The 11,662-nt window shown below is 54.5% G+C and overlaps 1 protein-coding gene across 1 annotated transcript; it reads right to left on the reverse strand.

The window, feature by feature from the left end:
* Positions 1-1,419: 1,419 nt before the first annotated feature.
* Positions 1,420-9,972, reverse strand: RPS6KL1 (ribosomal protein S6 kinase like 1). Its single transcript, XM_068946579.1, has 10 exons — positions 9,689-9,972; positions 9,283-9,407; positions 8,103-8,195; positions 7,267-7,314; positions 6,266-6,398; positions 3,905-4,858; positions 2,986-3,075; positions 2,726-2,808; positions 2,359-2,454; positions 1,420-2,242 (listed from the first exon to the last, which is right to left on the reverse strand). The coding sequence occupies exons 1-10, from the start codon at positions 9,954-9,956 to the stop codon at positions 2,132-2,134; spliced, it is 2,001 nt and encodes a 666-aa protein (XP_068802680.1). The 5' UTR covers positions 9,957-9,972; the 3' UTR covers positions 1,420-2,131.
* Between the last annotated feature and the right edge of the window lie 1,690 nt (positions 9,973-11,662).

Raw genomic sequence — 11,662 nt, forward strand, 5'->3', positions numbered from 1 at the left:
ACTGCTCTGCTTGACACTTCCTTTCTGACCCTCCTAGGCAAAGCCCAAGGTACAGTGCTGCATGAAGCTGCACTGTGGCCTAGCTCCAGGCAGGGCTAGTCCTTCCGAGACTCCCAGGAGTCGTAGGAAGAGGATGCTGGAAGGAGAATGAAGTAAGTTTGCTGCTGGCAAGGTTCAACCAGTGCACCCTGCCCTGCAGAGGCTGCCTCTGAAAAAGCCCCAGGCTTACCTGCTCCCGTGTGCCTGGCTTTCTTGGGCAGTAGTTCGCCTTTCCCCGCTCCCCTCCTCTGTTCAGCTTCTCCAGCTAGCTGGTCTGCTTTTGCACAACTGTTCCTGAGGTGTATGCTGCATTTGCTAAATTGGCGGAGCTGCATGTTCAGGGCTCTGCTCCCCTCTGGTGGACAGCACTTCTGCTGCTGCCCAAGAGCCAAGGGAAGAGACTCAGCAAGGAGCTGGCGTTATTGCTGAAACCAGCTAGCCATAGCTAAGGGTCACTGGTGGCTGTAACTGCTTAATGTATGCAGGAGGAGGATGGAGCAGTGGGAACTGGGAGGGGAGGGCAAGAAATACCATAAGGAGCGCTTTGCTGTGCTCACTTCCAAATATGTGCTTGGTCTTTCTAAGCCTAGTTTCACAACAGCATGAACATTTTTAGATATTCTTTCAGCCTCCAGCTACTCTGACTCTGGTCTGAAAGACCACACACAGATGCCTCTGGCTTGGGCCATTAGCAGAAGCCTCCTGCTCACTCTTCTTTCTTCCATCTTGACTGCTATTTACTCTTCTTGCTGGTTAAACATCCCCTCCTTACAGGTGCAGTTTCTCAGAATTCATCCCTTCAAACCCTTGCTGTTTGTTCTGCAAGGAATCATTGTACTCAAAGCACAGCAAACTCAGGGAGGTGGGCCTGCTTTTCTGACAGCAGAAAAGAGCACCCAGGAATAGCAGCACAATTTGGGCAATGCTAAGGCCGGAGACAGAACACGGGACAACAATTAAAGGCAATGCTAGAATGAAATGCCAGCACTGTGGCTTTTCCCAACCCTGTGGGCTGCAGCCATACTGCCATACAGCCTAGGTGAGGAGAAGAATCCTTTCCCCAGGATGCAGGCTTGAGGCAGGCAGCAGCAAAGTGGGAGATGTGCAGGCAATCGTTGCCATGTTCTGATCTTTGGCAGCAGGATGGAGGTTACTGTCAGCAGGAACAGGCACAAAGGGCTGCAGGCTGCACTGGCCTCAGCCACACTAACTCCATCCCTGGCAGGGGTAGGCTTGCTGTCCCCCCTCCTTGCAACTGGCAAAACTCAAGCTCCAGCCCAGGGCTCCCAGGCAAGTTTAAGAGCCAGATGTGGGGCCCTCCCTCACTTGGGATGCTGGGCCAAGGCCTGGCTAGCCCAACTCAGAAACAAAAGCACACTTCTGCGAGCAAGGACAAGTGGTTTATTCTTTTCAGACAGCCACCAGGAAAAGACTGGGCGGGGGGGGGGGCCTCCATCCCCTCCCACCCCAGCTCCCTGCAGCAGGCATTATCCACAACACATGCAGCCAATGACTGGCACAGAAGACAGGCCTGGGCACTAACCAGCAGGGCCCAGATGAAATGCACATGGAAGCCACAAAATAAATAAATAAATAAATAAATAAAATAAAAGGGAAGATCAACTCAGGTAGCAGCAGAGATAAAAAACTCACAGGGAGGAAATCCCACAGCACAGCGCTAAGCAGAGGAAGGGGCACTGGTGCCTCAAAGGAAGCCCCAGAAGGGGAGTGTGGTCCCTCCCTGGGGGTCAAGAAGGTTGGTGTACCTGAGGCTCAGGGCATGGGACCCCTGTCCCACCATGAAGAACCCAGCGGGAAAGACAGCCTGTCCCAGACTACAGCCTGCTCACTCAGTGACACTAACAGAAGCGCAAGCAGAGACAGAAGAACATTTAAGGCTGTAAAACCTCATGCGCCCCCCCCCCAACCCCACTCCACCCCAGGCAGCCCTTGCAGGCAAACCTCTCCCAGCAGGCAGAGCTGCCAGTGCCACGTGGGTTCACAAGTTTCAGGGAGCAGCTGCCCTGCACCCAGCTCCCTGTGGGAAGGGTCACAGAAGCCCTGGCCCTGCTCTGCTCCCCCCCCAGCCTGCCTAGCCCACCAGCTTGTTCCACTGGATGGTGCTGAAGAAGGAGTGGGACTTCAGCTTTGCAATTCCACCTCCTCCCGAGCCCAAACGCCGCGTAGGGTTATACTGCAGGAGCTGCAGAAAAAAAGGACAGGACACCAGGATGGGAAGATGGAGACACTGGAAAGCAGCTACCCAGATTGGGCCCCTGCCTTTCCTCAGCCTCCCTTGCCTCCACCTAGACTCCTCACCTCAGTGAGCAGTGATGCAGCTGCCAGGCTGAGTCCTTCTGGCAGGTGCAGCTGGGTGTGAGGTTGAATCCCTGAAGGGTGGTTTTGGGACAGTGGCTGCAGGAGGCAGAGGATGATGGTGAGCAGAGGCCCTGATTGAGGTAGTAACATCCTACTAAGACTTCACCACCATACAACCCCACCACAGTGCAGTAGGATTTAAAATCCCAGGTTCTCAGCACCAAGAGACCCAGGCACCAGGAATCACGCACCTGAGACAATTTGGCACGCAGCAGATGTGCCTGCACTGGAACTCACCCTCCCAGCCCCTGCACAGACAGGACCTCTTTCCCTCCCACAAGTACTACACAGCTCCTCTGCCTCTTACCACTCCTGTCAGCAGCTCATACAACAGAGACCCAAAGCTCCAGCAGTCAGCAGCTTCAGTTAGCTCAGAAATGCCCCCCACTTCTGCAGGAAGAGCCAGAGAAGAATTAGAGCTGGAGGCAGGGCACTGCCTGGGCACCAGGGCCTGTGGCTGCCGGTGACTGCCATGCTAGGCAAGTCTCACTGCAGGCAGAAGCCCTCTCTCCCCAAGTGACTTGCAGTGGGGAGAGGACAGGAGAAGGTAGGGCAAACTTCCCTTACCGGGGGCGCTGTAGAGCTCCTCCAGAGCTTGGCTGCAGCACTGTGGCTCCACCTCTGTCCACTGGCCAAAGAAGGTAAGACGGACATGACCTGCAGACCAGCACAAGAGCCAAGAGCAGGGAAGTTAGCACAAAACTAGCGACTCCAGCAGGAACACAAACCCAAAGCACATCCCCTCAGCTGGGAGGAGACATCACTGGGGAAAACCAAGGTGCTGGGCCCCTGCCACACCCTGGACACAGAGTGGCCACGTCCCCCACAGCCACCCAACAGTTGCCACAAATGTCCAGCGGGCACATGCAGCTGGTGGGCCTGGTCAGAGGGAAATTCAAGCTCAACAGCCTTGGGGCAGGCTGCAGTGAGGAGAGGCAATGCCAAAGGGAGAAAGGTTAGCTTCCCCCTCGCAAAGCTCTCTTGGTTTTTCCCCCCCACACGTGCTGCGGGGCAAGCTCTGGCCTGCCCCAGTTCTTGCCAGCTATTCAGGGACTCCCACTCAGAGGCTTGCACAGACAACTAATGGCTTGAGGGGAAAGATGGGCTCAGGAACACCCAAGGGGGCAGTAACTACAGGCAGGGGCAAACTGCAATCCCACTAACCTCAGACACAGTTTAGCTGGTCTCAGCTTCCCTGTGCTGGGATCTCCTAGGCAGCCAGACCCCACATGGGAGCAGAAGCATCGCATTCCTGTGGCTGCAGCCCTTACTCTCCCTCTGCAGAGACATCTCTGGTAATAATCTCTTGGAAACCCCAATCCAGACCACACTTCCATGCTCAGAGACATCCTAATCTCCCCAGTCTCCCTCCCTCCCTCCAAGCAAACTCAAGAGACTTCAAGTGTCCTGGAAATGGGGCAGATAAGAGTCTCCCAGCCAATAGGCCTCCCTCCCCCTGGGGGCAGCAGCCTTGGGCACTACCTACCAGCTGTATCAAGCAGCAGGTTCCTGGGGTTGAGGTCCCGGCACAATACACCCTGTTGGTGAAGTCCCTCTAAGGCCAAGAGGATTTCTGCTGCCCACAGCTGGACCTGCTCCTCCTTCACAGCCCAGGCTCTCTGGTTATGCCCACAGGGAGCCAGAGACCTGCACAATCCTGATAGTGGCTGCTCTCTGAATGGACCACTGGTCACACCTGTTGCCCACAAGGGCTCCTGCATCCCACGGTCAGGCCCACAGGGCCTGCCAGAACTGTACAGGGTGATTCCTGCACAAAGCTGCCTGTGTCCTGAGGAGGCCAGGAAGGGCTGAGCCCAGGTGGCCTCAGACACCTGACGAGACTGAGGCTCTCCCTTTCCTGGATGGTCCCCTCTCACAGTCTTTGGCATATGGGCAGGCATCTGAGGAAGCCTTTCACCAGCAAGCGGCCTGGGATCCTGCTGGGAGGCTGTTCTCTCCGATGCACTGCCTGCACCCTCACTGCTGGTTAGAGAGTCCCAGGGTTGCAGGACCAGGCCCTGGTTGTTGAGGTGGCAGGGGCCTTTGGTTGATGCTGCTGGAACACGGTCCATGATGCCAGGCAGAGCCTGCACCACACTTAAACCCTGCCCTCCAGCTGCAGCCTTTGTGCTGCTGACAGGAGCCAGGAGAAGCTGGCAATGACTCTCGGGTCTGGGGTCTGTGCTGTCAGGGGATCCCTCCCAAGGGGGAGGGCAGTCAGTGTTTCCCAACAGGCAGCGGTTGGTTCCCAACAGGAGGCCACTGCCTGTCCGAGTAGAGAAGATGCGGTCTCGACTGCTCCCACGGAAGCTTCCCACTGCCTCCTCTCTGCCATGGTCCCTCAAGGTTGGAATGTGCTTTGAATGCAGGGAACCAGAGCCATCAGAGGAGCCCTGCCGGACACAATACTTGGAGCGGAGATGAGACCATAGCGTCTCCCCTGGGAAGTGAGAAGAAGAAAAAGTGATGCAGTAGAAAGCATTCCAAGTTCCCCGCTCTGCAGGCACTACCCATTCAGGCACAGGCCAAGGCCTACATGCTCCACATATGACCAGGCCTTAATTTCTCCTGAAGTAAACCTTAAGTTCATGCAGATATCCCCAAACCCTACAAACACAGGTCACTCAACTCCATGCTCCTTGGTGACCCAGCACATAAACAGCTCATTCCCCCCTCCTTCAGCAGCCTCATGCTATTCCTTCCGCACAGTTTTATTGATCCTAGCTGCATAATTTCCATGTCACAGCTCAACCACATCTTCACACATGCCCCTGATCCCACAATCATCCTCACTCTCCTCTAAAAGCCTTTCCTCCCTACACCCCAGCAAGAGTGCTGCCACAGAGCCTACAGCATGGAGCAAAGCCCTCGGGTCAGTGATGAGTCAGAGCAGTGAGGCCTGGAGCCCAGAGCACACTGCCAGAGCTTCCCGCAAGTTGGTGGGCCCACTGATCACAAGGGGCAGTCTCATTAAACTCACCTGCTGGTTGCTTTCTGCATATTCATTCTACAGGAACACACAAGAAGCTGAGGCTGTTCTCCAGCACACGTCAGACTGTTTGTCACTAATGAACGCCACCTGCTGCTTCCTACCACCTACTCATCTGGCAGAGAGCAAAGAAGCTCCTTACTCCTAACCAGCCTCCACTTTGTCACTCTTCTTTACTGGAATCTGCAATAAGCCCCCAGATTGCCTCCTTGCTCAGGTAACAGAGGAACTATCACGTTGTACCTGAGCCCTTGGGTTCTCCTTGCCCTTTGTCCCCTGAGGTCTCCACATCCAGTGTGGCCTCTTCTTTTGTAACCAGTTACCATGAATGCCTTGTTCAAAATGTCCGAGTGAACTACCTCACTTGGTTCTCCTTTTCCATCACCTTGGCTGTGACAGCCAAACTGTGCCAGTAAGAAAGAGGTTTTTCTTTCCAAAACCTTTGCTGGTTTGTTTCCATTGTATCTCTGACCAAGCCAGAAGATGCCAGACCATATCAACTTCCTTACAGCAAGGCATGGTTATATTATAATTCCCTCCCACAGGGCCCAATGGGGCTAAAGCTAGTTTCCACATTCTCCCCCCCGCCAACCTCTCTCTCCCTCTAGGTCTCCATAACTCCATTTCTAGCTTACTTCCTCAATCAGCTCTTATCAAAACTCCTGAATCCCTGATAAAGCTTAGCAGCTCCTTCCACAAAGTCTTCAGCCACCTTTCTAAGGAGGAGCACTTGTGCTGTCACTACAGAAAGCAGTCCTGAACCAGCAGGAGAAATATATTTGAGATTAAAAGAAAGGGAAGCTGAGGGTGAGAGCAGGATGTTGCGTGGACAGCAAGCAAGTGCAACAAAGCACTCACCCTGCACATGCTCCAGGTGGAGGAAGATGGAGTCCTCACTCACATAGTAGCACAGCAGCTTGACCATGAAGGGGACTCCATGAGGAATGATGGTCTGCCGCTCACGAGTCTCAACATGGGATTTAGGGAGGCTCTGGGAAAGTAAAAGGAGGTGGGCGTTGCAGCAGGGCAGGGGCTTGGACTCCCTGGAACCTAGCACCTGGCAGGACAGGGGGGCAGCTGGAAAGACCTGTTGGTGAGTCTCGTCTGACAAGCCCCATGGCTGTCCTCCCCATGTCACTCAAAACAGAGCTCTCCATCTAGGAAACCTGCAGCTCGTGCTCAGCTAGGGCTGTCAGGCTCTAGCACCCAGCTGTGACAATGCAGAGCTCTGCAAAGCTCTGCCAATGCACGACACTCCCCACCTGCAAGTCACACCACTGCTCCAGAGCAGCGGCCATCCTCCAGAACTGCACCAACTCAAACTTCAACTCAACACACAAGTTCGAACTGGAATTTGCCATTCCAGCTCTCTCTACTTTTCCCTCTGAGACTGACGCTTCTCCCTGTCATGCTGGGGTCTCCTTGTCCTTGGCCTAGCAAACAGCTGGCCTAAGGTCACTGGGAAACTGCCCTAGGACTTGTACTGAGCACCCACCACCCCACATAATCCACCGTCTATTTCATGGTGGGCTCAGACCAACATGGGCGTATGGTCTGGCAGGCACCATTACAAAGCTGAGGCCCACCAGATGAACAGAAGAAACACTGTTCAGGCTTGAAGGGAGGAAGGGGAGCCACTTCCCTTCTGATCACAGAAGATGGCTGAGGGAAGTAAGTGAACAAAAAAATAGCAGATGACAGAGGTTTTAGAGGAAGTTCAATGTCCATAAAGCTTCCCTTTGCTGAGCTGCATCTAAAAGGAGCTAAGGAGCATTTCCCACTCAGCCATATTGGCTAAAAGTTATCTCCTCCCCAAGGTCACCCAAAGAGGATGAAGCTGTGAAGCTGGCAACACCCACCTTAAGTATAAAGGTCCCACCAGTGGCTGAATCCTGGACTATCTGCACCTGTGAGCAGTACACACAGAACACATCAAAAGCGGTAACTGCTCCCATCCCAACTCACAGCCTACAGGAATATCCCAAGGGACTCTGCAGCTAAAATGAACTCAACTACCAGAGTTTGTGTTACTCAAACTCCTATTCTTCAAATACCAAACATGGTTATTACTGCTGAGATAGACAAGGAGACAGGGGTGACTATTACACCACTTTGCTCCCTTCACCAAAGTAGCATTTGCATTGCTCTTTCTGGGTTCTGTCTGCTGTGCTAGGTTGCCCACCTGAACCACAGCAGGTTGTGAGAAACACTTTAGTCCCGACAAACTGGGATGTGTGATGGGCAGAAGGGAACAATGTGCCAGTGCATGCATGAAGATGGTAAGCCTGGCATCTTCACTCCAAGATCATTAACTATTAACTAGTTTATTCATCCAGAAAGTTTGTCTTCTGCAGAAGTCTAGACTATCTGTAGGAATCCACCATCACAATACCTAGGCATCAAGATTGATTCCCTACACTGGAAAGGAATGGAAATGCCCACTTCCTTGCCAACATCTTGGGAGCTTTGGCAATTACAAGTAATGGGGACATTAACAGACTTCTCATCTGACAAAGGGATTCCTACCCTCCCCTGAGGAAACTCCTTAGTGGGAATGATTTGGATGAAAACTCTCGGTGAGTGCACCAAGAGCAGTTAACCTGCATTCCAGCTGGTAAGACCTTCCCTTCCAGGTTACACTTGGCTTGGCCCAGCCCCAGCCTCACCCCCTCCCAGTTCCAGACACAGTCATTACCTTATCAATCACTCCCACAACCTTACACCGTCTTAGGTTCTCCACTGCCGAGCTTAGCGTCCTGATTGGCCGGAAGCGAAGGCTGCTGTAACCCTGCAAGACAGTGAGAAAAAAGAATGAGGGACCTGGACATGCTAGGCATCCCCTGGGAAGGTGGGAGGGGTCCCCATATATTCCACAGGTAGCAGCAGTACCACCGGACTGAAGAGGTCGAAAAGCCAGAGATAAGACTTCAGTGGCCATAGCTGATGAGTAACATCAATGAGACTGTTTCTTTGGCCAGCTACTGGATTTCTGAAGCTTTCAGGGGAAGCCTTCACCTCCAGTAGATGTAAAAATCACACCTAAATGCACACCTGGAACTGGTTTGCCCTAACACTAAGAAAAATCTGTAAGGCAGTTGCCATTCTCCCATCACCCTCCTCATCTCCCTCAGGCCCTTACCCTGTCCTATGCCACTCTTCTGTCCCTTCTTTCCCCATCTGGTTCCACAATGGCATGTGAGCTGCAGTTATCTTTGCTGAACACAGCTTGGTTTCCATTCATATGGGAAAAATGAGAGGAAGAAACCACTCTTAACATCTAATAAGATGGTTGCCCTGTTGGCTTCCATCCCATCGAACACGTCCATTTTTGCTATTAAGAATGATGATAAAAAGCTAAATACTACACCTTGCAAGAGTCTTGGAAACACCCCAGGCAAGCAGAGCACAGCTCAACCCTTCACTCCAGGTAGGGAAAAAGGCTGCCACAAGGATCCCTCAGGAGGCCAGTGACACTCTACAGCTGACATCTGTCATTTTCTCCACAACACCTGACCATGGCATCTGGCCATTTGTACACAGGTGGTTGAGAAGGCTCAGCATGGATGTGTTATCATACTGAGGCGCCCCTCTTTGGTGTTCCTTACCACCAGGTTTCTCTGTACCAAGGAGCCATCGCTATAACGTCCCAGCGATTCCATATTCCTTGGGCTCAGAATGCCACATTTGTCACCCCAAGCCCTTGCCTCACCCCACCACTCATGATGGACGCATACTCAGGTTTACTCTCTGGGCTCAGCCAGCGCCAGTGTGTGTGCTGGTCAGGTTTCCTCCTCAGGATTTGGCCAAGTCAATCCCAAGCGTTTGGCCTTCAGAGGCGACAGACCCAGAGGCCACATCCCGCCCCAGCTCCTCACCGTGGCTGTGGGGCTGCCGTTCCCCAAAGTTCGCTGGAGGTGGCAGTTGAAGATCTCCTCTGCACGCTTCAGATACTGCGTTATCTTCCGTTTCACAGCCTCTCGCCGCTCCTTATTGGGGTCAACTGCAGGTAAGAGAGAAGGTGGGCATTAGGGGCCTGCCCACAGACTGACCCCCCGTAGCACTCCCCGTCACATCCTTTACGCCTGTACGATCCCCTCATGCCCCCCTGCCAGGGCAGCATAACGCCCTGGCGCCTGGTCTAGCTGCGCTAACCCCCTGCGAGCCCGCCTCAGGGCCACGGCCACCAGACCTCCGTCATCCCTCCCCTGGTGGCTGCTGCGCATCGCCCCCGCCGCCCCTCGCGCCGCCGCCGCCGCCGCCGGAGGGCGCCGCCGCGCGCACCCTGGACGCCGCGGAGCAGCACGTCCACGCCGTTCTGGTAGTGGTTGAAGGCCTCCTCGTAGTCCTCGCTCACGTCGCGCTCCAGCGCCAGGCGCAGCTGCCGCGCCGCCTCCACCAGGTAGTCCCGCCGCCCGCCGCCGAGCCCCTCGGGGCCTGCCGGGGACACGCGGCTCCGCAGCTGCTCCAGGTAGACGCGGGCCTGCGCCAGCGCCCGCGAGCACGGCTCCGCGTCCAGCGCCGCCGGCCGCTCCCGGCACGGCCTGCTCATGGCCCCGCCGCGCCGGCTCGGCCGCCGCCGCCGCCCTACGGCACCGGGAGACAAGGGAGGAACGCGTCGAGGGGTGACTCGCCGGTTGCGGCCCCCCCCGTCGCCTCTACCACCCGCTCCCGCCGGTCACCGGCATCATCCCCCCTCTCCCTCCCCCTGCCGTCCCATCCCGGCGCAGCACTCACCTGAGGGAGCCCTCCCGGGAGCATCCCCGCCCCGGCGCGGCGCCGCTGCCCGGGAGCGGCAGCAAGGGGCGACGCAGCGGGCGGGCGGGCGGGCGGGCGGCGCCGGGAGCGGGCGGCGCCGGGAGCGCGCGCGCGGCGGGACCCGCGTGCCACCGCCACCGCGGCGCGCGCGCCCGGTGCGGCGGGGATGCCACCGCGAGCGCGCTGATTGGCTGCGGATGAGCTCATCCCCCCCGGCCGGGAACGGCGGCGCTTTAAAGGCGCCGCGGCGACCGCGGCCCCGGCCCCGGCCCCGAGCAGGCAGCGCCCGGGCCAGTCCAGCGGGGGGGGCACAGCCAAGGGGCAAGGGGCGGGCGCGCCCGCAGGGCCCTGGCCATGCCCGTCCGGAAGGTGGCAGGTGCGGAGGGAGGGAGGGAGGGAGGGAGGTGGCCGCTCGCCCGCCCGCTCGCTCGCTGCGGGCCCTCGCGCCCGCGGTGCATCGCAGCGCGGCGTACACCTTGCGTGGAAGCGAGACCTGTCCTGTCTCGCCGCCGAAACCGGTCTGGTCAGAGAGACCGGGCCGCTGCTACCTGCTGTCTTTGGAGATCACTGAACCCAGCTGGGACCCTGCCTCTGCACCCAAACGCACACGACAGCGGCAGATGCTCTGAAGTCCTCCACAGTTTGCTATGTCAGCTGCAGGATTTCTTAAACTTGGGTTTCTTAATGGTAGGCCACCACAGACCGGATTTCTGTCACCACTTCTAGGTGATGTATTGAATGAATCACTAGCAGCGAAGTAAAATATATCTGGTTTATGGCAAACAAGGTCAAAACACTTTGAATGCTGCAAGAAAGGGTCTTGATACTACATTACTCTCATGTAGGTAACATAAATCTTGACTAGAATTGACTGTCACAAATCCTATGTTCTTCATTATCCTTAATGATATTTTCTGATATACCGGAAAACATTGAGCTGCTTCTCATTCATGCTTTTGAAAATAGGGTGTAAATAACCAGTATTATAACTGTTCTTATTGTAACTAATTTAGAAACTTTTTTCAATTCTGAATTCCATAACCATCAATAGATAACATCAGTCACAGATCTTACCCATATATTTATCAGTATTACCCCTTTATCACTATTAACTTATTTTCATTAGTATTCTTGTTTTATTGTAATCATTATTCACCATAAATTCTCTTTAATTAATAAAGCTTTCATCCTTTAAATACTGGCTTTACAACCCTCTTTACTTTTTCGTATAATCATAATTAGCTATGTTTTAAATAGCTTTTTCATCTACCTACATCAATAAGGGCCTACTTGTTCCAGACAGTTCCCTGCCAACCTCTTTAACACAAGAGGAATGCAAATGAATTACCATACCTCTTTACATATATTTTTCCCCATCTCATTTAATGAATGAATGCAAATTCTTTTTTTTTATTTGCATGTTGCAAAGGAATGTTGTTGCCCTTCTAAACCTGGGCTCTTGGTTGGCCATTTTACTAACTCCTGCTAACTTATTTGGTT

Source organism: Struthio camelus, chromosome 5 (assembly GCF_040807025.1).
Source record: "Struthio camelus isolate bStrCam1 chromosome 5, bStrCam1.hap1, whole genome shotgun sequence".
Taxonomy (NCBI): Eukaryota; Metazoa; Chordata; class Aves; order Struthioniformes; family Struthionidae; genus Struthio; species Struthio camelus.

What these genes read in the sequence shown, in the direction of transcription:
- RPS6KL1 (XM_068946579.1), bottom strand. Translation starts at nt 9,956, where the DNA reads ATGAGCAGGCCGTGCCGGGAGCGGCCGGCGGCGCTGGACGCGGAGCCG. An exon ending in GCTGCTCCGCGGCGTCCAGG is followed by an intron (nt 9,408 to 9,688) that starts GTGCGCGCGGCG and finishes TCTTACCTGCAG; the next exon opens with TTGACCCCAATAAGGAGCGG. An exon ending in TTGTGGGAGTGATTGATAAG is followed by an intron (nt 7,315 to 8,102) that starts GTAATGACTGTG and finishes TACTGCTCACAG; the next exon opens with GTGCAGATAGTCCAGGATTC.